Consider the following 26,281-nt stretch of genomic DNA (forward strand, 5'->3'; position numbering starts at 1 on the left):
TGTAGCGTTTTGTGATTATAAAATTAATCTGTCTCTAAATCTGTTTAAAGAGTTTTTGCCATATAATGAGCAATATAAATTATTAATATTTTCATGTTCTTAGGGACTTTCACAGCCATAATTTTACCAACACAGCTGTTTGACCCAGTGACATCATGTTTTGCATATTTTTGCATTTTAATGAGTTAGTCATTTAAAAGGTTACAAAGAAACCATAACTCATAAGTAATTAAATTATTTAGCAGAAGAAGTATAAGAAGGTCTTCTGACATAGGTCACGGCGGGAAGGAAGGAAGGAAGGAAGGGAGGAAGGTAGGAGCATCACTGTGCCGAACTGCACCTGTTTGTTGAAGATAGGTACAAACCAGGAGCTTTACTTTCTGATTACAAGTGGGTGTTTTCTCAGGGAAGTGACTGAATGTGTGCACGTAACTACAGCCAGCTGAGTTTTCTGCCGTTGAGACGGAAGGTTTTCAGAGCGCGGTCGCAAGAAGTGCTCAAGACTAAGTGGGACTTGTCTTTCAAGAGTTGGATAACTCCAAGATTTTGCAGAAAACACTGACATGCACGATGCGTTTTCCCTTTACAGTGCTGAAATACAGACCTTCCAAGAAGACTTTAATCTTTCTCTCTAATGGTTTAATACATACAAATTCTTGGGAGACGAAAGGTAAAGCAGAAGAACTTGGTGACTTGGGTTGCCATACCCCAAGCTGAAGATGTTACAGATCCAGAGCCCACTGGGATGTCTGCAGCTAGGAAAGAGAAAATGTTTACAAAAAGATCTTACACTGTTGCAAAAGGGAAGGAGGTGAAATGTGTTTTAGAATGAGTTTTCTTATGTTGTCATGTTGTGCTACATACAAAACCCACATACTTAAGGCCTATTTGGGTGTATATTCATTATGAATTCCACATGAGAATAATTAAGACATACTGTGACATTCTCAGGGAGGAGACAAAGTGGATTGGAAAATGAATTTGCAGTTGAGAACTTTCACTGTCAGCTAGTGGGATGCTAAGAAACACCAAGGAATAATTCAAAGAATCCCACAGTCCAACTTCAACTGGGCTGATGATTGAACATGACCTTCAGAGGGTGAATGTTGTTCTCCCCTTTTTCCCTGTCAGTAAATTAGAGCCCATAACTTGTCTACTGGCATGGGGTTTATGAAGATTATTTGATTTCCCATTGTTGCTGGTGCATTGCTTTCAAATTTTTAAGTTCCATACAAAACCAAATATACCTTTTAATTAAAATCTTAGTGGAAAAAATGAAACGTGTGCGAGGTTCTTGTTTGAGGTCTCGCACCCCTCTGAAGCTTCCGAAATCTTTGTTGGAAAAGAAAGTAAAATAGTTTCTTAAGAGGGGTGTGGAGGGAGGGGAGGAACCCTCAAGAGTACAGGCTTGAATCACAGGAGGGGTTCCTATATAAGGTACTGTTAAAAGATGTGGGCAGGTGGGTTCATTCTCTCACAGGTCATGTGGACCCCAAAGCTGTGTGCCCCTTAGTAAGGAAGAGCAGCAACTGGTTTTTACAGCCTGGGCAGGGGTTGTGGATGGATTGTTTGCAGCCCTGTATCCCACCTGCATGGGTGGGGTGGTTTCGATGTTGCTTCCTCCAGATATCACAGCAGGGAGAGGTGGTGGGGCTGAGGTTTATTGAACAATGTCTGAAGCGGTATTTGGACATGAGCGTAGTTCTTCTCCATTAATTCACAGAATTACATTCCTTGTATTTCACTTGCCAGGAAAAAGAACGTTCTGCTGAAAATCCTAGAGAAATTAGCACTTGTAAAAGCTCAGAAGATCCCTAATCAAGCATACGGTGCACAGGCAAGAGGGGTAAAATCCTTACAACTCATGGACGTGTTTATTCAGTTTTGGCCTTGGGAGCCAACATACTAAAACAGGGTTGCAGATCTTATGCAGAGGCGTATTTGAGTGGCTAATTACAGATAGGTGTAAAAAGTTAATTCTTTTTTCCAAAACTTTTCAGCAGTGAACCCAAAAGGTGGTCACAGCTTCACTGGCGGGGTGGTGGGTGTTGGTTTTTTTTCTTTTATCCTTGAAAGTTGGTTCGATTAGTGTGTCTGTGCTCTCACCAAATTAACAGATAGCGAAGTAAAAGGTATCAGTGGCGTGCTCGGTGCTTCCCATCATAAGGATGCTGTGTACAGCAAGATGAGGGGAATGCAGTTCGGCGTGCAGATAGACACAGCCCTAGCACAGTGAGGAATTAGAAGGCAGTAACAGAAAGGAAATGAAGAGTTTATTGTTTTTATAGGTCTAATATCCATTAAAAGTTAGTAACACAGCAGGTGACAGTTTGGGTAAGTGTAAAGTGAATGTTTTGAAATAAATAGCGGTTGGGTGACCTGGGATGTCAGGGCTCTAGACAAGGGTGTGTGTTTGTCAATATATCCTACATGTTTTACAGACTCCTCAGGGAACAGGGGAAGATACAATTTCACCTTTTCTGTGCCAAAACATTTTAATTATATCTTCTTCCAAGTACAGCGGTTCAGTAACCAAGGAGCTGACATTGATGCATGTGTTGATAAAGCTGCAAACATTCAAAATGAGATTAACAAAGATTTTGAGGAAAGGGTGACAGCTAATTTTGCACAGTATTCTGCATCTAATTCAGGTCAGTGTAATGATAGAATATTTTATAACTGTTGTGTCATCCGGAGGGACTTTTATGATGCTTTGTGTTTTTGAGGATTTGTGTATGTGGAAGTATAGTCCTTAATACATCATTCAAACAGGTTAGAAGTTTTCTATTGAAAGCCTATTGGTTGTGGCCATAAACAGGAATAAACTTCAGCATTTAGAAGCAATTTTATATATCCATCAGCATTCATCACAGTAATAGGTTCCTTTTGTCTAATTCACCTTGAAAGCATTGACTTCAGATGTGAAATGGAACCAGAACCACTGTGCCCGTTTCACGGCGTCGCTTCATATTTGCAAAAAGATCCGATGGAAAGTTATATTAAGTGTATTTAAACCATCAGACTGTAGTTTCTTTGTATTGTGTGAGACCTTTTGAGAACATCTCAATGTATTTCTGCTCTATTCTCCTCCTTGTTTGAAGGCAACTGACATTCTTCTTTCACTTTGCTTTTTGTTTGTGAAATTTTCTCCTCTTTTTTTTTTTTTCATCCACTCACTTCTCCATCTGCTTTCACTTTTGTTTGCTTGGGCCGTCTCTCATCCCAACTTGATAATGAGGAATGCGGTGTGACCCTGACCTCTATCAGCCCATGCATGACCTTCTGACTCCCCCACATAACCTTTGACCTTCTCTTTGACAGCTTGATTAATTACCCTGTGTTATGATTTATGAGTAAGTGCTATGTAAAAATAATAGACAACAGGTGGTCCTCTAAAAACTTTTTGTGGCATGTTTTCTTTTCCTGCCTAACTTGATGAGCTATTTTAAGTTGGGAACTTAGTGGGACAATGTGTGTTTGGCAGCAACACGGCATTTTTACACACTTGGACACAGCGCTGGAATTCAGGCAGCCGAGGTGTAGCCGGGGATGGAAATATCGCGGAGTATTAGCAGGGTGCAAGTTGCCAAAACGTACATTGCGTGGAAACAGAAAGTGGAGTCAACTGACATTTCAGGCGTTTCAGTCTCAGGTCACGTCTTGAGAAAATTGCTCAAATAATGGAGGGGGCATTTTTCAAGCTGAGCTGCATCTCCAACAGCTATGTTTACTTTAACGCTTCACTAGTGACTTCTGATTGGTTGTCATGACCTCATCCCGCTGTTGCACCTAGGATGTCGCAACAGTGACATAGATGTACCCTTCTCCTGGAAAAGATGGGAAACAAACTGAGCACGCATCTTGCAGAAAGATGAATGGACGTTGCTCTGTCCGTCGTAACCATGGGCAGGTTTAGGAGCCGAGCGCTTTCGAGTTGCATTTCCCCCAGGGAATTAACTCCGGCCTCGTTGCCAACGACCCAGATAGAAACCTGAACTTGAAAATTCTGGGTGATAAAGCTTAGGAAAATGATCTCTTTCAGACCCTCGCTTGCAGTCCAAAAAGATAGTTGCATAGGTCAAAAGATTCCTCTCCAGCCCTGACCTCTCCGGGCACATATGGTGTCCCATCTCGGTGGATTAATATGCAGAGCTGAATGCTTTCAGCTCATTATTCATGTGGCTGGGCAGAACAGATTTCAAAAGATTTGGAATTTACCTCAAATACTTAGAGGTTCTTTTTTTTTTTTAAAAAAAAAACTTACTCTTGTGATAATTCCGGTATCCCTTCCTTTTCAAACACTGAACTTCCACTAAGAGGCAGAAACTACCGCTCCATTTCTGGCATGTGCATTTCAGCCCTTCTACATTGGTCTGGCTCTGTAGTAAAGGTATTGTAACCCAAGATTCTCGCCAACACTTGACTTTGTCAGCCTGTTTTTCCTTTCTTTTGCTGCCTCAATCATAGCTACGAATGGCATTTGCATTTGTGAACCTGGAAGCCGAGTGTGCACATAGTCCTCTCCCTCCAGAAGCTGTTACCTGGAGGATACTAGTAGTTGAATGGCATTCAACTTACCCTGAAGTGTTAGAATTGGGGGAAATAGCTGTTAATTGGGTGTTGTAGTCTGAGGGAGAAGCTGTAATTGTCTTCACTGGATGCGGAGGTTAGAGGCCGGGACTTGTATTTATCAGTGTCTCTCGCCATTATTGCCTCTCATCCCAGACAGACTGATGGGGGATGCAGGCACACCTCGGCTTCTGAGCAGCATCAGTATTCTCTCAGACATGGCCTGGCTTGTTTCAGTCGGCAGAAAAGCGATGGGGTGGGGGTTTGTCCCAAAGCTTAGCTTTTTACCGTGAAAAAAACTTTGCATTTCAGGCAGCAGCTTCTCTCCCTGCTAGCACTGGGCACGCAGGAGAAATCAACGCCGCTGCTGCACACGTTGAAAGCATACCTGATGCTTTACTGATAGCAGCCAGCATTCAGGATTACATCATGGGGCACTGCGTTCTCACAATGCTATGAGCTCACCATAGCCAAAATCAAGGGGGGGTTATGTATTGTGAGGTACATACTTCTGAACACACTGCGAAAGATGCTTGTTAATGGGTGTGATTTTGTCTTTGCCAGAGACTGTGGTGCAGCTCACCTACCGTTAACCTTTGCCAAAGGCCCTGTTGTAGGCATCAGTGGCCCTGCGTGGACTTGCCCTCCGCTCAGCCTCACTGCAGCAGTGATGAGTTCCACCTTTTTCTTTATTTTTTAATTTTTCTGGTTGCACTGGACTTTCATAGTGCATCTATGAAATAAGTATTTTAAAAGTTAGTTGAACCTAAAAGCCGTGCTGCTTTCACAGATGTTATTTAGAGCAGAAGAGGCTTGGGCTAAGGCTGAATGAGAGAGGTGGTGATTTGGTACAGTCTTACCAGGCAACTTGTTTTTCTGTGTTGCTTTATCCATGCTACTCTTAGGTCTTCTTCTTCAGGTTTAGATCAGATGTTAGGAAGAAGTTCTTCCCTGAAAGAGTTGTGGGAATGTGCAACAGGCTGCCCAGGGAGGGGGTTGAGTCACTGTCCCTGGGTGTGTTTAACAGATGGGTAGATGAGATGCTCAGGGATCTGGTTTAGCACAGGACGGGAACAGTTTGGCTTGGTGATCTTAAAGGTCTTTCTCAACCTTGTGATTCTGTGATTCTTTCTGGTGCTGTTTATGTCTGGCCATTTAGGATGCAGGAGTACAGGGAAAAGGGAAGTACTCTCCATCACATCAGCAAAACAATCCATAAAGAAATAATTTTCCTAGGAGAAGGTCTTAGGAGTTGTAACATGCTTTCCCAAAATTGAGGAAAAGCTATTACTTCATTATTTTAATTGTACTGGCAGGAGAAGCTTGATAATCTGGGAGAAATTTGGGGGGAGAAAAGGTAGAGGGAGACATGTTACGCTGCTTAAAATATAATTGATAAAAATCCTTTAATTGATTTGTGAAATAGTGAATTTAAAAATGGAATCATATTTCATCTGTTGATGTCTACGTGAAAAATTGACATTGTGTCCTCGTAAAATTGGACAAATGAGTCATGTAATTTTCAGTTACATAATCAATAACTTAGACAAATTCTACTTCTTTGATGATTTATGTGTCTGTTTTCTGGTCAGCTTAAAGTGGACACAGACTTTCAAACCCCTGCAAGGCTTGTGGTCCTGTAATAAACACGTGCATTTTGCGTTTGGCAAAGCAAATAGATATGCAGAACATGAGAAAGAGCGGGTCAAGAAGGAGGAAGCACTCAGAGAGCCCCAAAACCACCAGGTACCTGCCAAGTACCACGAAAACTTGGTCCTGCTTTGCCTCTGCCGAGCTCAGAAGAGCTGAAAAAGCATCCTTTCATCTCAGGCGTGTAGTTCAGGAGCGCTTGTAAGCGGTAGTCTCCCCTGCGATGGTAGTTGGGGCTTTTGAATTTTCCAAGGTGGAGACTTTCCGTGTTCACAGCACGGCGTTGGCGTGTTAACGAGACCAGCAGTGGCGAGGCCAGGTTTTTTTTAAACTTTATCTTCTTCGATTTTCTGTTTTCCTTTGCCCTTCCTCCCTTGTTTATGTCTTTATTTGCCTGTTTGTTTGTGTTCGCCCCGGCTCGGTTCGCTCAGCGGGGAGGGCAGGGGAGCGGCGTGACAGGAGACCACTTACTCACGGCGCCGCGTCTAGCGAGGAGGCAATTTTCTCTTTGGCCTGTGGTGACCTTTTTTGACTACGTCCCTTACGCCCGAGACAGTGTCCTGAATGCCTCTATTTCACCCTGTTTAGCAGAGTGCAACCGTGCCCTTTAACTTGGTTTTTGGTGGGAGGAGAAGCTACGGCAGACGTTTGAGAAGGGCACAAGGACGAGGGGTAGGAACTCCCTTCAGATGCGATTTTGATAACTAGCCGAGTGTGTCCAACTGTAGAAAATCACCGAGTGACAATCTGTCTACCTGACAGTGGCCACAATGCGCTACAAGGTTTGTGAATGACTCTACAGATTAGAATAAAGCGAGCCCAAATAAAGTATCTTTTGTTGGTGTGGGCTTGGTTTGCTCTGGCCAACTAGGTATGGGGACCTCTTTGATCCTCGTGCCTAGCCCAAGCGCAAAACGAAGCGCCAAGTGAAAAGCTGGAATAAAGCTGTTCTGTTAGACAATTAATATAGATGTTTCCAAAAAGTAAGTCTTTATTAAAATTTACTCTTAAAGGGCGGCTTGATTTTGACTGGGAACCCGTGGTAACTTTAAGGACTCATCTGTCAAATGCACGTGCTTCTCTTTTCTCCCTGCGCTTGCGATTATATCTTCCACGAATATTACAATTCTTGTGTGATTTGCCATCATTTAAAAAATCATAATAAAATGATTGGCTGATTTATTCAAGATTTATTTCTCATTCATAAATTCATGTATTTTTCAACCAGCTCATTTTCTGAGGCACAGAAATGCAGCTGGTACGCTCAAAAGCATCCCGTAGGTCACGAATTTTCTCTGAGTTTGTTGAATACGGGACATAATCCCAGTGAAGTTTCAGAGCAGATTTAAAGATGTACTTGAAAGTCATGCCCACGGTAAAAGAGTTGACTTGTAAGCAGTGCCACTGAATCAGTTTTGGTATTGATTCATTGTTAGTGCCGCTGTTGGCTTCTGCATGGTACGCTTGTTGTCAGCTAGACAAAAGGGTTTACTATTTTGAACTGCTATGTGAATAATTTTCAGATGCTTTCTTTAAAATACACATACATACATATATAAAATCCCTCCATCCTTTTTATTTTAGAGGGTTTTTATTGGCTGGGTATAAAGCTCTTTATTCATCATTATGTAGAGTTCCTAAAATAATATTTTGCTTTTAGTTCTCCTATGGTTTTCTGAAAAAAGTCGTATAAAGTGCTTATGAATAAAACAACATATTAAATTATTTTAAAGGTAAAAGAGGCGACTTCCCTGATGCTGAGGGATATGTACGAGCGTAACTGCACGCACAGACACAAAATCACACATCAATATCCTTTTAATAACAGGAAGGAAACAAACAACGTTCGTCAAATACCCTACAAATCATGTTGTGTGAACTTGGCGAAATAAATACAAGAGTTTTTAAAAGCATTAAAGTAAACACAAAGTATTTTCAAGCGCTGAATCTCCCTTTTCTCATTTCTTGGTGGTTTTTTTTTTTTCTTCCCCTCTCTGTGTGTGTGTGTGTCTCTCCTGAAACAGGAAGGCTATGGAGTCATAGTACTGAATCCCAATGAGAACTACATTGAAGTGGAGAAGACAAAAGCCCAAGTACAGCCGTCTTCTGATAGCTCAGATGAACCTGCAGAAAAGAGAGAAAGAAAAGATAAAATCCAGAAGGAAACAAAGAAGCGTCGTGACTTCTACGAGAAGTATCGAAACCCGCAAAAAGAAAAAGAAACTATGCAGATACACATTAGAGTAAGTGTCTTTCGGATTTTCTTTGCCCTTCTGTAATGATGCACGGGTACGTTTGCTGTCCACGTTGGCTGACAAATAGCATGCTTCTTTTTTAAAAACAAACACACTATCAAGATGGCGTTCCAGAGTTCATACAGAGTTCCTGGCTCTTTATTCTACTGATATTTTTCTTGTCTTTTTTTTTTTCTTTTTTTTTTTTTTGTCACTTATTGAATGTGAAGTTTTGGAAGAGTTACAAAACATTCCTTTCTAATTTCAAAGGGAAACTTCAAATAAACCCCAGAGGAACCCACTGGTGCTATCAAGAAAAAGAGTGATTTAAGGAAGACTTTATAAAAATGGGCTTATAAGCAGAGGTGTACCGAAGGAACACTTTCTAGCGCAGCTTAGGCAACATATTAGCTTCACATGTCATGCGTGCATTTATTGTATTATATTGTCTTATTCTGGGGAGGCAGTAGTTATAGCCTGCTAGTTTAACATATTACCTGCTGAATTAATATTGTATTGTGGAAAATACCGGTGTTCATCTTGTGTGGTAGCAGATTTACCCTATAATGTATTGTTTTCATATGAGCAGCCATCCATTGTGTTTCAGCTGAACTTCTGAAGGCAGATAAAGGAGGGGAGTTATTAATATCTTAATAAATATTTAAGCTAGAATAGTTTGAGAATGGTGTAATGAGGAAACTCTGTCCCTTGCTCTTTTCTTACTCAGTGAACCTTTGCACTTTGTAATGCTACCAGCATGGGATCGTTATAACAGTGCTACCCGAGGATTTCTAATTCTGCAGGGGGCACAAACAATATTATTTGCACTTTGACACATTCTGCTTCATATACATACTATGCATTATACATTCGAGACCGAGTCACGCAATTTCCAAAGCCCTTATTATGAAAGTTAGCATTTTCATTCAGCGGGAAAACGTGTCGGAGACACCACCGGGTAGTTAAAACAGTGAAATTGTACATTGCCTTTCTGGTGCAAAACAGGGTGAAATCCAGAAAAAAAAAAAAAAAAAAAAAAAAATTATTAGAACCATCTTAAATTTTAACACGTTCTCCTTCATTGTGGTTTAGCATGAAAATGTGCCCAGGAGAAGCACAGCTGTACAGGCCAGCTTAAGGCGCTTGTAACCTGGATGCGAGATTATCTCTAATACCATAAATATCGCTGGGTCTTTTGAGAAGTATCTTGCTACGAGCACAGGAACACAAAAGGACACATATACATATTCAAAGTCGCCAACACAGCACTGGTTTTTTCTACCTCTTTGTGAGAGGTGCCACTCTGCCCAGCCAGATAGACCCAGTTCCTTAGGAAGGGTGACCAGGCTTCTTCAAGGTCCATCAGAAGCTGGTGGAGGATGTTGCGGTCTCATCCAAAAAGGCCTTAGGTCAGTGCGCTGGGCCAGTGTCCCCTTGTTGAAAGTGGACCTTTTTTTGACAGCTTTTTAGCAGTTCACTTTCTTGTGGGTCTTTTTCTTGATGAGTTATGGAATGTGCCTTAAGGAGGTTTGATACCCGCAACATAAAACGCATGACTCCCTCCCGTTTTCTTTTTTGCACAGCTCTGTGCCTCAAATATGACTGTCAGTGTTCCCCTGACTTGATTTTCTTCAAACCAAGGAAAGAAGTAGCATGAGTTTTGGAGAAAAGCGTAGGTGGTGGTCTCCTTTCCTGGGTGGATTCAGTGAAATCGGGTGTTCTGGTGCAGTTGGTGTATTATTCTGAAATGTTTGGTTGGGTGGTTGGGGTTTTTTCTTTAGTAGGCTGTAGTACAGGGACGCTTTTGAAACAGAATGAGAAACGTCCCAACTTTGGTGTGTGGCAGGACAAATTATTGCCATTTACTTGCTTATCTGCTTATGAAACAAAACTGTACCTGCAGTAGGGTGCCATATACTCTTCTGGGCAGAACTGCTAAGTCCTTAGGTGGTTAACTGCAAGAGTAGCTGTGAGCACAGCATGCCCTGCTCCACCTTCCTGGCTGTGGACACGGTTGTCCGTCTGTCTAGGTGCAGACAGAAGGGTGCAGTGCTGTATTTGCACTGTATTTCTTGCCTCCCATGCTGATGTCTGTAGGGTTACAGGCGCCGCAGGAATCACCTTTCGTTTGTGCCTCGGGACTTGCTGCCAGCTGACCACAGGCAGCTGGGTTTGTGGCATTGGACATGGTCCGGGATGACCTCAAAAGGCAATTTAGCAATCTTTGCTTAAACTGTGTGGTGTGATATAGGTTTGACTCACTGGGTTCTTGAAATAAAACATTCTGTCACTCCACAGAAGTATTTAAGGATGGTATCTGTTTCTTAATAAGCTCATGGAAGAGTTCTGGGAAACTTGAGCAAGCCTTACGTCGCCTTTGCGAAGCAGGGAAAGCTGGTGCAGAGAGACTGGAGGAAAGGTACCCTCAGAACGTTGAGGGAAATTTAGTTTGCGATGTCAGATATTCTGGAGAAATTGTTCCAGAGTGTTAGGGAGTAGGAATAAATATCCCAGGCCATGTTGTCATAGGGTCATGGAATTCTGGTGTGATCCAACGAGGAAACGATGTTTGAACCAGTTGAAGCTGTTCAGGTGATGCTCCCACTTGTGCAGTTAAATTTTACCAGAAGCGGAAAAAGATTAACTCTTCCGTGTTACATTTACTTTATTTCCATAGAGAGAAAATAAAAAATACCCAGGATACTCAAGAACATGTAAAAGCAGAGTCTTAAAATACAGAATCTCAAATTGCACTGTATTTTCTTGCACAAATGAGTACAAATAAAAACGACTTTGGGAGTGTGTAGTGCATTAAGCACAGTGCTTGAAAGATCAAAGTACTTATTGTTTCATGCTGGAAGTTTCCTTAACTATGAAATAATGTACTTTCTGGCATACATTATAGCTTGTTAAAGGGACTAATTTGGTCTGGGCAATAAACATCATGTCAAACATTATGGCAGGAAAAAAAACCCTGCTTAATATGTTTTGTAATAAGACAGAATTTTTTGTTCTTGAAAACATCTGCCAACTGAATTCACGAGCGAAGACAGAAAATGTCATCAATTCAGTAACAGTCTTACAAATTTGGTTCCTTTTTTTGTCGGTGCAAACCAAGGGGAAAAAAAAAACACAACTTCTTGATAATCAGCATTGACTATAACACTTTACGGAACGATTAAACAAAAGCATTTTACTTTTTATATAACATGCTAATGAACGCGTATGAATTTTAATACTCGTACTGTTCGGGTTTTAACAAGCATATTGCCAGCAGATCATTTTAAAAGCATCTGGTTTTTAATGTGCTGAATGGAGGATTGAGTCAAACAGCTAAGCATGTACATACATCCTTTTAAAAAACATATCCCTGTCCTTACTTATAGATACTACCATTTTTTTCTTAGACCACCAGAGGCTGCTGCTGTACATACTGGCTAATGCTTCCCCCCAGAAACTAGCCAACCTTCATTTATTACTGAACTAAACTGAGAATTTGTTGATCTCTAACCTTTTTCTATGGAAACAGATCATACAGGCTTAAATGGGACATGATTATTCCCTCCATCCTCCAAGCCATCTCCCACTCCCTACAGATTTTCACATCGACGGCGTCTTCTCTACGTTAAAAGACACTTAGAAATGTAAATCAGTGTTTATCCCCTTCTAAAGAGCGCCCGCCACTTAAACAAGTATACTGAATAGATTCTGAAACGTTATTAGAGGAAAAAGTATAAATCGCCTAATTTTATAATGACAGTAATTTGCGATCCGCAGTAGCCGGAGGATATCAAAGAGGCAACGAAGGGAGAAGTAGGAATAGGTACTTTTATCAGACCAACCGATGGGGTCAGGTGTTCTGGGCAAAAAAGAAGCCTTTTCTAGGCTTGTGTGCGAGGAATTGCGTCCGTTCTTCTCCGCCAAGCTGAGCCGCCTCAGTAATTCTCACTGCCAGTCTTATTTTTACTACAGCACAGGGCATAGCAGCGCTATTTATACGACCAGCGCCTCAATGAAATGAAATTAATTTTGGGACGTAACGGTGCTTTTCATAAATAATTTTTTTTTTTCCCGTTTTTCTGCCAGGGATTAAATAGAAAAAAAAAAAAAAAAAAAGAAAAAAAAAAAGGAGGATCACGCGCAGCTAATTAATTTGTTTTACTAAAAATGGATGCATCAGGGTAATTTGTGCCAGTATTTAGGAGAAAAGCGGCAAAAGGCAGGTTTATTAATACACGGCTAAGAACGCAGCGGCTGCTGGTGGGCTGGAAGTCCTGGCAGGCGTTGCGAAACGTTGTTGCACCGTTTCTGCTCATCGTTCGGTACGGCTGAACCGAGGCATCGCCTGGCTGAAGGTCAGCGCGGAGCGTCCGCTGCTGCGGGGCGACCTTTTGGCGCGGCGGGTTTACGTTGTGTTGGAGATGGAAAACTGTTTTCCCGCCAGCTGCCACAGGTCTGGCCCCACGGCCATCCCTGGGCAGATGCAGGGCCCCCTCTCTGCCTACCCTGTGACTTGGCACGGCCGCGCGCCCGCTCCTGTCCAGAGCCTGTGTGACTGCATTAGCACGCTGCTGAGACCGAGCTAATAAGCCCTTTATTCCACCAGAAGAGACAAAATGACAAGCGCTAGGCAGACGGCTCCCAAGAGGTAAGGGGCGTGCTCCAGCACAGAGAAAGTCCATGGCAGACCCTGGGCATCAGGACCGAAACCTCCAGAGTTGCTGGCCAACGTTTATTTTTCTTTTTTTTTTTCTATTTTTCTTTTTTTTTTTAACCCCTCTTACAACTTCCAGAAAACCACAACACGTGGTTTTACTTCGCCTGTATTTACCTTTTAAAGCCCACTACTTCCTACTGCTTCTGCACAATCTTTCACTTCTAAGCAACAGCAAAATCATGCCAGCAAATGCAAAAATCATGAGAACCACAGAGAAGCTACCACATCCTATTGTTCTTTGCCCCACTGGGCGTTCAGAGTTAGCAGAAGACTGAAATTCGGGGCTTGGAGCATAAACATGCTGTGTGCCTTAGAGAGATCTGTCCCAGTGTCTTGTAGGACCTGCACCACCCCGACCCCGCAGCTGGAAGCCAAGCAGAAGACTCTCAATCATCTAAAATGCCTCTGAGCACCTATGGTTAGGCCTCTGCATCACTCATAAAGAGTCACAGAAGCTTTGAGTTCCTGTCGTGATGTCAGTACAACAGGGCACATACGTGTATCTCGTATTTCGTTCTATAGATACTACAACGAGCAGGCATCTTAGATTAAATAGTCAAAGTATGCAGAGTCCAATCTATGGCAGTATTCAATATTTTATGCCTAGGCTATTTAGCCTGTGCAGTTAAATCAGGTATTTTTAAAAATCCCGAGGTGGTAAAGACTTCTTATGGTATGTTTTGCATCTACGAGTCTGGAAAAGTTATATTTGTCTCCTTTTCCTCGAGTAAGTGAGAAACCAGAGACACAGATAATCACTGAAAGAAGATTTCGCTTCTCTTCAAGAGCACTAGTGGCTCTTCTTTCCGCCGTACCCTCCCTTTGTTCTGCGTTTCACAAGTGTGGTTTAATCAAAGGAAAGGAATAAATCGGGGCCATCCAGCTTTGGTGTCTTTCAAACATTTCATTACGTGATGCCGACAAAATGTGCATTGTGTGATCCGGCTCCTAAAACGTGAGGCAAGCCGTGTGAGTTTCCAAAAGAAAGAACCAGCTTGCATCTCTCCTCCCACCACGAGCTGTGCGGTGCTCCCGTTGTGCTCAAAAAGGTCAGACGAGTCCTCTTTCCTTTCAGGCGGGATTTAGGCTTGGTAAACCTGGCCAGTTAGTGAGCTAATGGTAAAGAAAACCAGCTCAGCGGAGAGCTGAGCTACTTGTTGAAGGCAAAGGTGAATAAAATTATTCAAACTTCTTGTACTCGGGTACTGCGTGCCTTTGATTGAGGAGAGGTCACAGTGAAGGACTGCAAAGACCTCACAGGTCATCTGGTCCATCCTCCCTCCAGTACAGATTGCTTTCTGCTAGAATCCTTTATCATGTATCATGCAGAAAAAACAGAGCATGGCATCCCCTTAGCCCATATCCAAACTGAGAGTTACACCCTCTAGCTGAGTGCACATGGTTGCACATGATTTCACTGGGTTTGGGAAAACTGGCAGGAAAAATTTAGCAGGGGCTCAAGTGACAACACACACCTTTTTGCAAAACTTAAGTGGTTTCTTTACATTGCGGTTTCTTTTCTTGGGGAACCACTGAGCCATAAGGGCCATGCTAGAGAGAGAGATGGTGAAAATTAATTTCTGACACAACTACATGTTTATCCTAAGATGAGTGGTGCTGTTGCAGAATAAACCTTTCCTTGTGGGGACCCCACACCTAGAAGTATTCACAGGTTTTGGGTGAGGGGGTGTGAGGACTGTACCACGATGCACAGAGGTCAGGAAAACATTTCTGGAGTCGTCGGAAAAGGGTGTCAGCAGACAAGGAACAGGGGCACAGGATGCAGTAGGAGGATGTTGTTTTCACCTCATCTGCCACTGAAAACAAAGGGAATATTTAGGAAAAAGTAGGAAAAGAAAATCTAGCTTTCGGGATTAGGATAAATCTGGTAGTTCCTCTGCAGTCTGCTTGGCTGCCTGCAGCAGTGACAGCTGACAAAGAGGCTAGAAGTAGTAGAGGAAGCAGTGGCATGGAGGAATGTGCAATGAGCTGCCTAGGAAGAAATCCATCAGTTCCTGGGCAGCAATTGGGCTGGTGGTCTGAAAAAATCATTCGTTCCTTACATTTTAAAATCCTTCTGAGGGAAGGATTACTGCATGATGTTATTTTGAATTATTTGCCCCTTGGGAACAAGGTTTATCTTTTTAACCAGCTCATTGTCATCCCTTTACAAGCAGAAAAATCACAGAATCACAGAATCACAAAGTTGGAAGAGATCTTTGAAGATCATCAAGTCCAACCATTCCCATCCTGTGCTAAACCATATCCCTAAGTACCTCATCAACCCTCATCAACACCTTATTGTGAGCTCTGAGAAGGATGGAGTCGTGACCTCCGCTCTTGCTCTGCCTTAGTGAACTCCATAGCTGATCAGCACGCCCCAAGAAATACCATTTACCAACTTCAGAGCTGCCAACTTCATTTGCATAGAGTCCAGGCAGAAGTCTTTCCTAAAGTAGTCTTGTTTCACAGTGTGTCCCAATTTTGAGAGACCTTCCTCTCTCAGCTGAATCCTTAGTTTTATCCTTCTCTCCCTGGCTGAGAGGGGATGCCAAACTCATCAGAAATGCCTTCTTTTTTTACTTTTTTTAATTTTTTTTTGCTTTTATTTCTTTTGTGGTTGGTGGTGTGGGCAGCAGGTTTTCTTCCCTGTTCAGCCACGCTCTTCTGCATTTCATATTTTAACAGTTGATTCTCTTTCTGTGTATTTTTTGATCAGTGCTTGGCAAGAGTGAATTTGTTGATACACAATGAGGTATATTTCCTTTATCATCAAGTAATACTTGAGTTTTAGTGAGTTTTCCCAATAGATGGCAGTGCTTGGAGGGAAACTACTGAATAAAGATGCAGTTGTGTTTCAAGCTACCAAGAGCAGTGTGCGCTGAGTAGCCTTAAGTTTTTCTGGGCTTTAAAGCAACAGTTCCTGGAGTTCTAGTTTGGTACGTTAAGCAAAATAATGGTCTGAGAAAAGAATCATAGAATCATAGGGGTTGGAAGGGACCTCGAGAGATCATCAGGTCCAACCCCCCTGCCAAAGCAGCTCCCCAGCTCATATTGCACAGGTCGGTGTCCAGACAGGTCTGGAATATCTCCAGAGAAGGAGACCACACCACCTCCCTGGGCAGCCTGTTCCAGGGCTCCCTCACTGGGAAAAAGTTCTTCCTCATGTAGGTGCAGAACTTCCTATGCTCCAACTTGCAGCCATTGCCCCTTCTCCTGTCTCCACAGAGCACTGAAAAAGGGCTGGCCAATTCCCCCTGCATCCCATACTTAGGATATTTATAAACATTGATTAGGTGCCCCCTTAGTCTTCTTTTCTCCAGGCAGAACAGTCCCAGCTCACTCAGCCTTTCCTCATACGGGAGATGCTCCAGGCCCTTAACCATCTTTGTAGCCCTTCTCTAGACTCTCTCCAGGAGATCCCTGGCTTTTTTTATCCCAGGGAGCCCAGAACTGGACACAATACTCCAGGTGGGCCCTGACCAGGGTGGAGTAGGGGGGGAGGATCCCCTCCTGTGACCTGCTGGCCACACTCCTCCTGATACACCCCGGGATCCCATTGTCTGTCTCAGCCCCAGGGCACACTGCTGGCTCATGGCCAACCTGCCATCAAAAAGGACCCCCAGGTCCTTCTCCACAGAGCTCTTACCCAGAAAATCAACCCCCAAAGTATCACAACTGTGTTGGTCTGGTTCTTCAGAACGAAGGGGCCATCCCTGGGTTGGTAGCCTTAGACAAACATCACCACGCTTCTCCTCTTACTGCTGAGCGTTGTCATTGTGGGGGTTGCACATCAGGGTCGCATGAGCTCCAGGTGCCATTGCGCTGTTAGATCTCACAGCAGGAGGGATGCGTAGTTCACCATCATGCATCCAGCTAAGTGCCAGCTTTTGGTAGGATATTGCTCCTGGTTGCTAAGCATCTCTGGCAAAAAACAGCAAAACGATTATGTATGGTTTGGTTTTGCCCTTGTAGGGGTGATTGGAAGAGTTGCTGTGGCCTAAAAGACTTGCTTTGCACCTTACATGCTGCTCAGTATCACTCAGATACGAGTCAGTCGCGATACCTACAGTGCATTGTGAATGACATAGGGCAGTTCCCTGACACACACACAAGTGCATGTGCATGTGGATATCGAGATGCTGGAGCATGTCCAGAGAAGGGCTGATGAAGGGTTTAGAAGACAAATCTTGTGAGGAGCAGCTGAGAGAGCTGGGGTTGTTTAGTCTGGAGAAGAGGAGACTGAGGGGAGACCACATCACTCTCTACAACTTTTCTAAAGGTGATGGTAGTGAAGTGGGGGGTCAGTCTCTTCTCCCTGGTAGCCAGTGACAGGACAAGGGATAACAGCCTGAAGTTGTGTCAGGGGAGGCTTAGGTTGGGTATTAGGAAAAAAATCTTTACTGAAAGGCTTGTCAGATATTGGAACAGGCTGCCCAGGGAGGTGGTTGGGTCTCCGTCCACGGAGGTGTTTAAAAGATGGGTAGATGTTGTGCTTGGTGACATCATCTAGTGTTGGACCTAGTAGGGCTGGATAGATGGTTGGATCAATGATCTTGAAGGTCTTTTCTGACCATAACCATTCTATGTGTGTGCACACTGAAGTGCACCAGATCTACACGTTGCTGTCTGTTCAGTCTCCTGCAGAATGACAGAGATGGAGCTGAGGTAGCATGTGTAGGGTATGGGGTATGTAAGATTGGAAAGGTGGCTTTTTTTTTCTTTTTTTACCAAAATCCAGGATTTAATCCATGCATCCAGTCATATGGGACAGCAAGAAATTTAAAACGCAGTTATTTCAGACAATATGCCTGGTACTTCCTAAGCATCTGCAGTGTGTTTGTTCTTGGTGTTCTGGTCTTTCCTTTGAGGAAGGTTTTTCACTCCTCTCTTCCACCTGCTGTGTAACTGAATAACCTGATTTCATGGGTCTTGCAGGTTCAGACTGTATCCTAGAGAAGTGGGCAATTGACACTACCACTTACTGGTGTCTCAGCCACCCTGTTCTTAACCTGGGAAGGCAGGAGCCTTAATTGTCTGAGATGTTAAGACAGGTATTTATTTCTTGTAGGGATCTGGCTTGCCAAGGAATTATTTTGAAGTTAGAGCAGTAACTAATGAAGAAATTTAGCAAAGCTTATACTGAGCAAGTATTTCTGAAAGATTTTTAGGCTCTGTAACTAACTTTGTGTTCCTGTCCTGTGATAAGTCAGTGCCCTCACACATTCCACCTCACAGAGCACCTCTCTGAGCCTCTGGGTAGTTGTTTGAAAAATGAGCGCACACATTTTATGACTGGACCATGTTATTCATCATGTGTCCTTTCCACTGGCTGCCAAGAAGGTTTAACGGCTGCTGGCTGTTTTTACATCCTTAACAGTGAAGACCTTGGCCATGAATGAAGCCCTTCTCATTGAGGCATGTCTAGCTCTTGGATGCTGAGTGCTGTTTAAGGCTCTGACTGCTTTGCTGTAAGTGAGCAGAGGAGTTATTGCTGTGATAGATCACAGGGTGTTAGGTGGTGGAAGGGACCTCAGAAGATCATCTAGACCAACCACCTGCCAGAGTAGGATCATAAAATCACAGAATCATAGGGGTTGGAAGGGACCTCGAGAGATCATCGGGTCCAAACCCCCTGCCAAAGCAGCTCCCCAGCTCATATTGCACAGGTCGGCGTCCAGACGGGTCTTGAATCTCTCCAGAGAAGGAGGCTCCACCACATCCATGGGCAGCCTGTCCCAGGGCTCCCTCACAGATCTTAAAATTGTACAACCCCAGACTGGCGTGGGTGGGAAGGAACCTCAGACTGCCCAGTGACAGAGGGACACCTCATCCCAGCCCAGGGTGCCCTAAACCCCATCCAACCCAGCCTTGAACCTTGCCAGGGATCCAGGAGCAGCCCCAGCTTCTCCGGGCACCCTGGGCCAGGGCCTCCCCACCCTCTGATTTCATCATGGAGTCCACTTGTCTTGGGGCCCTTTCTGCTGCTGTTGGCTGTTTGCTCGTTATGTTCTTTTACCACATCATTTCCCTTCCTCTTTTGAGCTACCTCAGCCGATTGGGAGACTTGATGTTTTCTTACCCTGATGGGCCCCAGGCAGCATCGATGCTGGGGTGGGATGCTGTTGTCACTCTCTTACAGATGTGGTGAGCAACTGTAACATGGTTTGTTGACAACCCTATGACATAATGCCTGTTTCTACCCGCAGACAACGGGACCAGGCAAAAGTGAGCTCTGCTAGGTGCTGCAAAGACACACTGCAGTTGCAGAAGGTCACCAAACGCCTGGTTGCACTGGGGGTCTGCAGACCCCCAACAACAGTTGGAAAGCAGAGGTTATGACATGGAAGTGCTGAATGTGAGTTAGTGTCGGCAGTGGGAGTCGACTGCAGGAATTCTGTAGAGTGTGTTCAGTGTCTCTGCGGCTCAAACGCACAGAATCACAAGGTTGGAAAAGATTTTAAGATCATTTAGTCCAACTAAACCAGATCCTTAAGTATTTCATCTACCCTTTTTTTAAACACATCCAGTGTTGGTGACTCAGCCCCTCCCTGGGCAGCCTGTTCCACATAACAACTCTGCCAGGGAAGAACTTTTCCCTCCCAGCTGAGCTGACCCTGCCCTGGGGCAGCTTGAGCCCATTGCCCCTTGTCCCATCTCCTGTCCCCTGGCTGCAGAGACCATCGCCCACCTCTCTGCACCCTCCTGGCAGGGCAGGGGAGGTGGGGAGAAGGTCTCCCTTCAGCCTCCTCTTCTCCAGGCTCAACACCCCCAGCTCCCTCAGCCGCTCCTCAGAGGATTTGCCCTCCAGCCCCTTCCCCAGCCTGGTTGCCCTTCTCTGGACTCACTCAAGGCCCTCCATGTCCTTCTTATGGTCTGGGGAGCTTCACCAACATATCTTTTTACACTTCTGCAACACTGCAGCTACAGCTCTTGCTCCTTTTGCTTCCACTTGAAAGTATAAGGCATGGCTCCTGTGACCAGTCATGGCTGATGCTGCGTTGGGCATGGTGGTGGATAGATGACCTGCAGAGGTGCTCTCCAGCTGCTGTGGTTTGGTGCTACCACAGCCCTCAAAGAAGCGTTTTGAGAATGAATAGGCTTTGTGGACATTGTGAAGAGAGGCGCATTTCACTGTCAGAGGGCATTTAGTACTGCTCAGGTTGCAGTTGGTCATCCACTTGCAGAGAGCAGGGTCAGGTGGTTGAGAGCAGGAAACCCACTAGACTATTAGCATGGTTAATACCATGCAGTCTTGCACAAGTGCTGCTACAGAAATGCACCTTGAAAGATGCAAATCCCTCCAGGCAGACAGCGATGTTCCTTCACGTTTCTAACACAGAATTGTTGAGCAGAACCTTCACCATTTCTTCAGAGATCAAGAAATTCCTCAAGCCAGATCATCTGCTGTAATTTGCTGAAGGATCTTAGAGCAGTACAGCAGTAGGATGTTCTCACAGATGTTCTCCAGATGTTACTGGCATGCCCTTTTTTAATAATGGGGAGGATACAAGTGCTGTCCATGTCCTTCCTCCTCCCTCTCCTTTCTTATTTCCTCAGCAACAAAGGGTTTTGTCTACATTGTTAATTTGACTCCACAAACGTTTGTTTGAAACTACAAAGCAGTTATTGAGTCACAGGAAGAGAAGAAATACCCTATGACATTCAAATTGATTATTTGCCAAGTGTGTGTTTTGAAGAGGATGGACATGGCATAATTAAAAAGGCTGTGGCTTTATAAGGTGTTGGTGAGCAGCCATTAAATTAATCTTGTGCACAAAATCTCAGAAGATTTTGTCTACACTGATGATTTCAAAGTCAGACCTGAATCTCTACCTCATCTGCGAGCCAGTGCATTACCTACAGGTTGCCTCAAAGCCCCTGGACATGGCCCCAGTTTCTCTTCAACTCTTAAAACTCAGCCCATGTTCATAGAACCACAGAATCGTTAAGGTTGGAAAAGACCTCCGAGGTCATCTAGTCCAACTGTCCCCCTACCACATATTTCACTCACTAAACCATGTCCCTAAGTACCTCATCCAATTTTCCTTGAACACCCTGAGGGACGGTGACTCCACCACCTCCCTGGGCAGCCCATTCCCTCTCTTGCTGAGGAGAAATTGCTCCTCATTTCTGACCTGAACCTGCCCTGGCACAACTTGCAGCCATTCCCTCTTGTCCTGTCTCTAGTTACCTGTAAGAAGAGGCTGATTCCCAGCTCACCAACAACCTCCTTCCAGGCAGTTGTAGAGAGCAATAAGGTCTCCCCAAACCTTCTCTTCTCCAGGCTGAACACCCCCAGCTCCCTCAGCTGCTCCTCATAACATTTGCTCTCCAGCCCTTTCACCAGCTCTGTTGTGCTCTGGACACGCTCCAGGACCTCAACGTCCTTCTTTTAGTAAGGGGCCCAAAACTCCCAAAACTGAACCCAGTATTCGAGGTGCAACCTCACCAGAGCTAAGCACAAGGGGATGATCTCCTCCCTGGTCCTGCTGGCTACACTATTCCTGATCCAAGCTAGGATACCATTGGCCACCTGGGCACACTGCTGGCTCATGTCCAGGAGAGTGTCAAACAACACCCCCAGGTCCTTCTTCTCTGTCCAGCTTCCCAACCACAATGCCCCAAGCCTGTTCACGAAGGATTGTGGAGTATTTAAGATAGTCCTGTCTGGTTTTCATGTAATGCTGTTCATTGGAAGAAGGCTGATCATGCAGACAGCTGTGCTGTCACCTCCAAAACTCATCCACGCTGCTTGGTGGAGAGGCAGTGTTGTGTATTCTGGCATTGTACTGGGACATTGGGCACGGTGAATGTGATCACAGCTTGGGGGGGTTCCAGGACATCTGGTACCTGGCAACTATCAATTCTTACTGCTCATTGTCAGCTTTATTACTAAACAAGGCTTAAACTTTAAAATATGTTAGAGTAGAAACATTTGCACTAGCAGTGCTAAGCTACCCCAAAAAAAAAAAAAATAGCAAAATGTGTTCAATCTGGATTGTTAAACACTGTTCAAACCCTAATCAGGGCTCTTACAAAGTCTTGGTTAGCCTGAAGGTCTGGGTAAGCCACTACTAGAGGACACCCAGGGCCAGAGACAACTTAACCAGGGCATTCTTGGGTCTGATGCGTTAAGGATGGGTCCTGCAGTTGCCTGGGTCTGACCTTCCACACAGTCTCTTTCTTCTCCAGTGCAGGATGGAGCCAGCCCTGCTCCTCTTTTCCTGTTTATCCACATTTCATTCCCTCTGACCAAGCACCATCGGAACATTCCATAGCAGTGTGCAGGTGTGGTCTGTTGACCTTGACTGACTGCCAGGTGCCCACCCAGCTTCTTTGTCACATCCCGCTGCAACTGGACAGCAGGGAGAAGATACAGTGAAAGGCTTGTGGACTGAGGTAAGGACAGGGAGATGTCACTCACTCATCATGGGCAAAACAGTCAGGGGAAATTAGTTCGATTTATTGAAATCAAAACTCAGAGTAGGATAATGAGAAATAAACCCAAACCTAAAAACCCCACCCCTCCCTTCTTCACAGGCTTATGTCCACTCCTTGTTCCTCTCCCTCTCTCCCAGTGGCACTGGGGAAAGGGGCTGGGCACTGGGGTCAGTCCATCACACGCTATCTCTGACGTTCCTTCCTCCTCAGGGGAGGACTCCTCATACTCCCCCCCTGCTCCAGCGTGGGGTATCTGCTCCCCCATGCATCTCCATGGGCTGCAGGGGATTGGCTGCCTCAGCAGGGTCTTCTCCAGGGCTGCTGCAGTGCCTGGAGCACCTCCTACCCACCCTCTGCTCTGACCTTGGGGTCTGCAGAGCTGTTCCTCTCACATCTTCTCAGTCCTCTTCCTCCTTAATTCTGTTTATCCCAGAGGCATCACCACCTTCACTGATGGGCTCATCCTTGGCGAGCAGTGGATCTGTCTTGGAGCTGACTCAATCTGACAAGGGGGAAGCTTATGGCATCTTCTCACAGAAGCCTCCCTTGAAGCCTTCCAACTACCAAAACCTTGCCATGCAAACACAATCCAGGGGATTTTGTCCTTTCCTTACACCATTTTCCTTAAGGTCTTCATTAACATGGCCCTTGTGTACCTTAAAGAGCACATTGCTGCCTTAGCCCTGTGGATACACTCTGCATCTTGTCTTTGCCACTCACAGGATCACAGAACTGTAGGGGTTGGAAGGGACCTCCAGAGATCATTGAGTCCAACCCCCCCATTGGATCACCTGCCATTATTTCTTGCCTCCCAAATATCAAGAGGTAACAACCCTCACAGAAGAAAGACCTGGGAGGTGCTAAATCAATAATTCTATCTTTTCCTGGTAAATTTTACTCGCTTTGTGCCACCATTGATGAGCAAACTGGACTTTTTTTTTTCTCAGAGACACTCTGGTAATGAGGTGGGATGGCAAAGCCCCACAAATAGCCAAAACAGTGGGCAGCATTTGTCAAATACATGGGTGGTTGGTTAGTGTTGTTGAGCGTTTTCATCCTGACCTAATGTTTTGCAGCACAGTCATAAAAAAACTTTGACAAAGAAGGTTGGAAGAGTAATCTGTGAGAAAGACAGGCAATATGTGTGCATCACGATACGGAGAAGCTTAACAAAGGGAACTCAAGGGGTAGCATTATTTTTAATTGCAGCACAATAAGGTCCAAGCCTCCAAAGCGAAGTAATGGTTTCAATGTATGCCGGTTGCAGATGCTGAATCTTACTTAATCCTCACTTTAAAACAGGTCAAGCAAACGGTGTTGGCTAATAAAGGATTATGGTGGCATCAGGGACCATTTGTAAGAGTAACAAAAAGCTACGTCTGCATGGGTTTTTGAGGGTTTATTTTTCTTATCCCACCCAGAGGCGTAGATGTGATAGGTTACATATTCTGTAGACGATATATATATATATTATTCTGAAGATCTTCCATCATCCCTGGAATTTCCATCCCCTTGTTGTTCAGTCTGTAATCTCAGTAAGACCCCCAACGTTCGGACTGTGCTTCCTGAGTTAGAAGATTGCTCCCAATTTTCCAGTTAGGTCAACCAAAAAAATTAAGATATGATAGAGGGTCAGTGGAAGAAATTCATATCAAAACAACTGCTCACCATGTCATTATGACAACCTGCTGTAACAAATGTGCTTCTGTTTTAACTTATGACAATTAATTGCTAAAAGTAATTTAATCTGACAGTGGCAAGATGTTGAAAGACTCGCGAAGATGTCATAAAAAGCGACCTTTCTGCCCATGTGCAACCAAAAGCCATTTTTAACAAGGAGCCTCAAAAACAGTACAACTTCTTTTGTACTTTGTTAATTAGTTATTGATTTGAAACAATGCCCTGCCAAATATTGTCAGATTAGCTAGACGCCAGCAAGGTCACGGTGTGACAGTCGAGTCCTGATAATCTTATGGTATATAAGAAGCCGCCTTCTTTTTTTTTCTCCCTTCTCCCTCTGAACCTTTTGTTCTGATATCCTGAGAATTACATTCCCTGGCTTTAGCATTTGTGCTAATTTAAAATACAGCCAAGCTGTCTGTTATGCAGTTGGGTGTTTTGAGTTGTTAAAAGATGGCACTACCTTTAGAAGAAAATCGCTAGTGATCTAATGTCTAATGATCTTCGGCGGTGGCGGCGGCGATGCACCGCTGCTGCCGCGCCAATGCCCTCGCTAATCTGAGCGGAAAAGAGCCTGCTTTAACGAAATGGTCAGTGCTGGGGAGCCACGGGGTTCAAGCCAGGGGTAAAATGAGCAAGTCCCTGAGGTTGGCTGGTTGGTTGGTTGGTTGGTTGGTGGCTCGTTGGGATGAAAGATCATTTCCTAGCCTACGTTGCTGCGAGACAAAAAACAACGGCGGTTGGTCCGGGCGGCAAAACCGAGAAGCAGAATTAGGGGCTCGAGTAGCTCGACATTCCACGTCTCAGATGATGGAAAGGAGAAGCAGCAGAAAACGCAAATCTGAATTTCAGATTGTGTTTGTCATCTGTTTAGGTAATTATTTTATAAGCTAATGGCAGTTACTTCAAATACAGTTAATTATAGCACGCTACGTATTAAGGCAATTTGGCAAATCTTTATAACTGTACGTTAAATAAATAGTATATCAATTTACTTAAAGCGCTGAGCACTTTGCTCTCTTTATTAGGAGATATCAAATAGCTCAGAGCCTGCTAAATCTTCCTTTCGCTGCTTAGATAACTGCTCTTTGAGCGTAGGTAATAAATAGAGACAAAGGCGTCAAGAAGAAAAATACAGGGCGAAACCATTCTGCGTAGCTTGACTTGGCGTGAGAGATACAAACTCTGTAACAGAGGCTTCGTGGTGCAGCTTTGTTCTGAAGCTGTGGCTGTTAGTGAAAATACCGACTTGTTGTTTTACTTAAATGTGTTGAAGTTTGTTCGATTCATTGTTTCCTGTGGCGGGGAAATCGGCGTTTTTCTTGGCCAAAAAGGCTGGTTTTTTCCTGCAATAGTGTGTTGGTTTTTTTTTTAAAAAAAGAAAAAGTCTGTTTCTCATTACAACGTATAAACAGATTTAAAGGGATGGAAAGTAAAATAGCCTTTAAGTACTTTAGGAAATAGAAAAATAACGCTTCTGCATGACTCCCATTAGGAGTTTTTTGGGTGTTTCGGGAGCCTTCGTTTCGAAAGGAGTCGTTTTTTGTGTTTTAAAAACACATGCAATCATTTAAACAACTGGTGCAGTCTCTCTCTAGTTGTCTTAGGAAGATAATGCTTTTTGTAGAGTTACTGTGCTCGTTTTTATTTAGTGTGTCCCCCTCCAATTAACACATTAATCGCCAGAAGACATGGCAAGTAGGGAAGGCAGCTGCAAAGATACAACCTGATGGTTTGTTCTGGAAGTGCTCTTTGAGAAGAGAAACCAGGCTGGGGAAGGGGATGGAAGGCAAATCATATGAGGAGCAGCTGAGGGAGCTGGGGGTGTTGAGCCTGGAGAAGTGCAGGCTGAGGGGAGACCTTCTCCCCGTCTCCACTGACCTGCCAGGAGGGTGCAGAGAGGTGGGCGATGGTCTCTTCAGCCAGGGGACAGGAGATGGGACAAGGGGCAATGGGCTCAAGCTGCCCCAGGGCAGGGTCAGCTCAG

General features: G+C 44.3%; 1 protein-coding gene across 1 annotated transcript in view; it reads left to right on the top strand.

The window, feature by feature from the left end:
• ARB2A (ARB2 cotranscriptional regulator A) overlaps positions 1 to 26,281 on the top strand; it is a 306,258-nt gene that overhangs the window by 135,269 nt on the left and 144,708 nt on the right. The window contains exon 7 of the mRNA XM_084278064.1: positions 8,244 to 8,462. Within this exon, the coding sequence (XP_084134190.1) occupies positions 8,244 to 8,462 (219 nt within the window). The remainder of the gene's footprint in view (positions 1 to 8,243; positions 8,463 to 26,281) is intronic.

Source organism: Gallinula chloropus, assembly GCF_964237585.1.
Source record: "Gallinula chloropus genome assembly, chromosome: Z".
In the NCBI taxonomy this organism is placed as follows: domain Eukaryota; kingdom Metazoa; phylum Chordata; class Aves; order Gruiformes; family Rallidae; genus Gallinula; species Gallinula chloropus.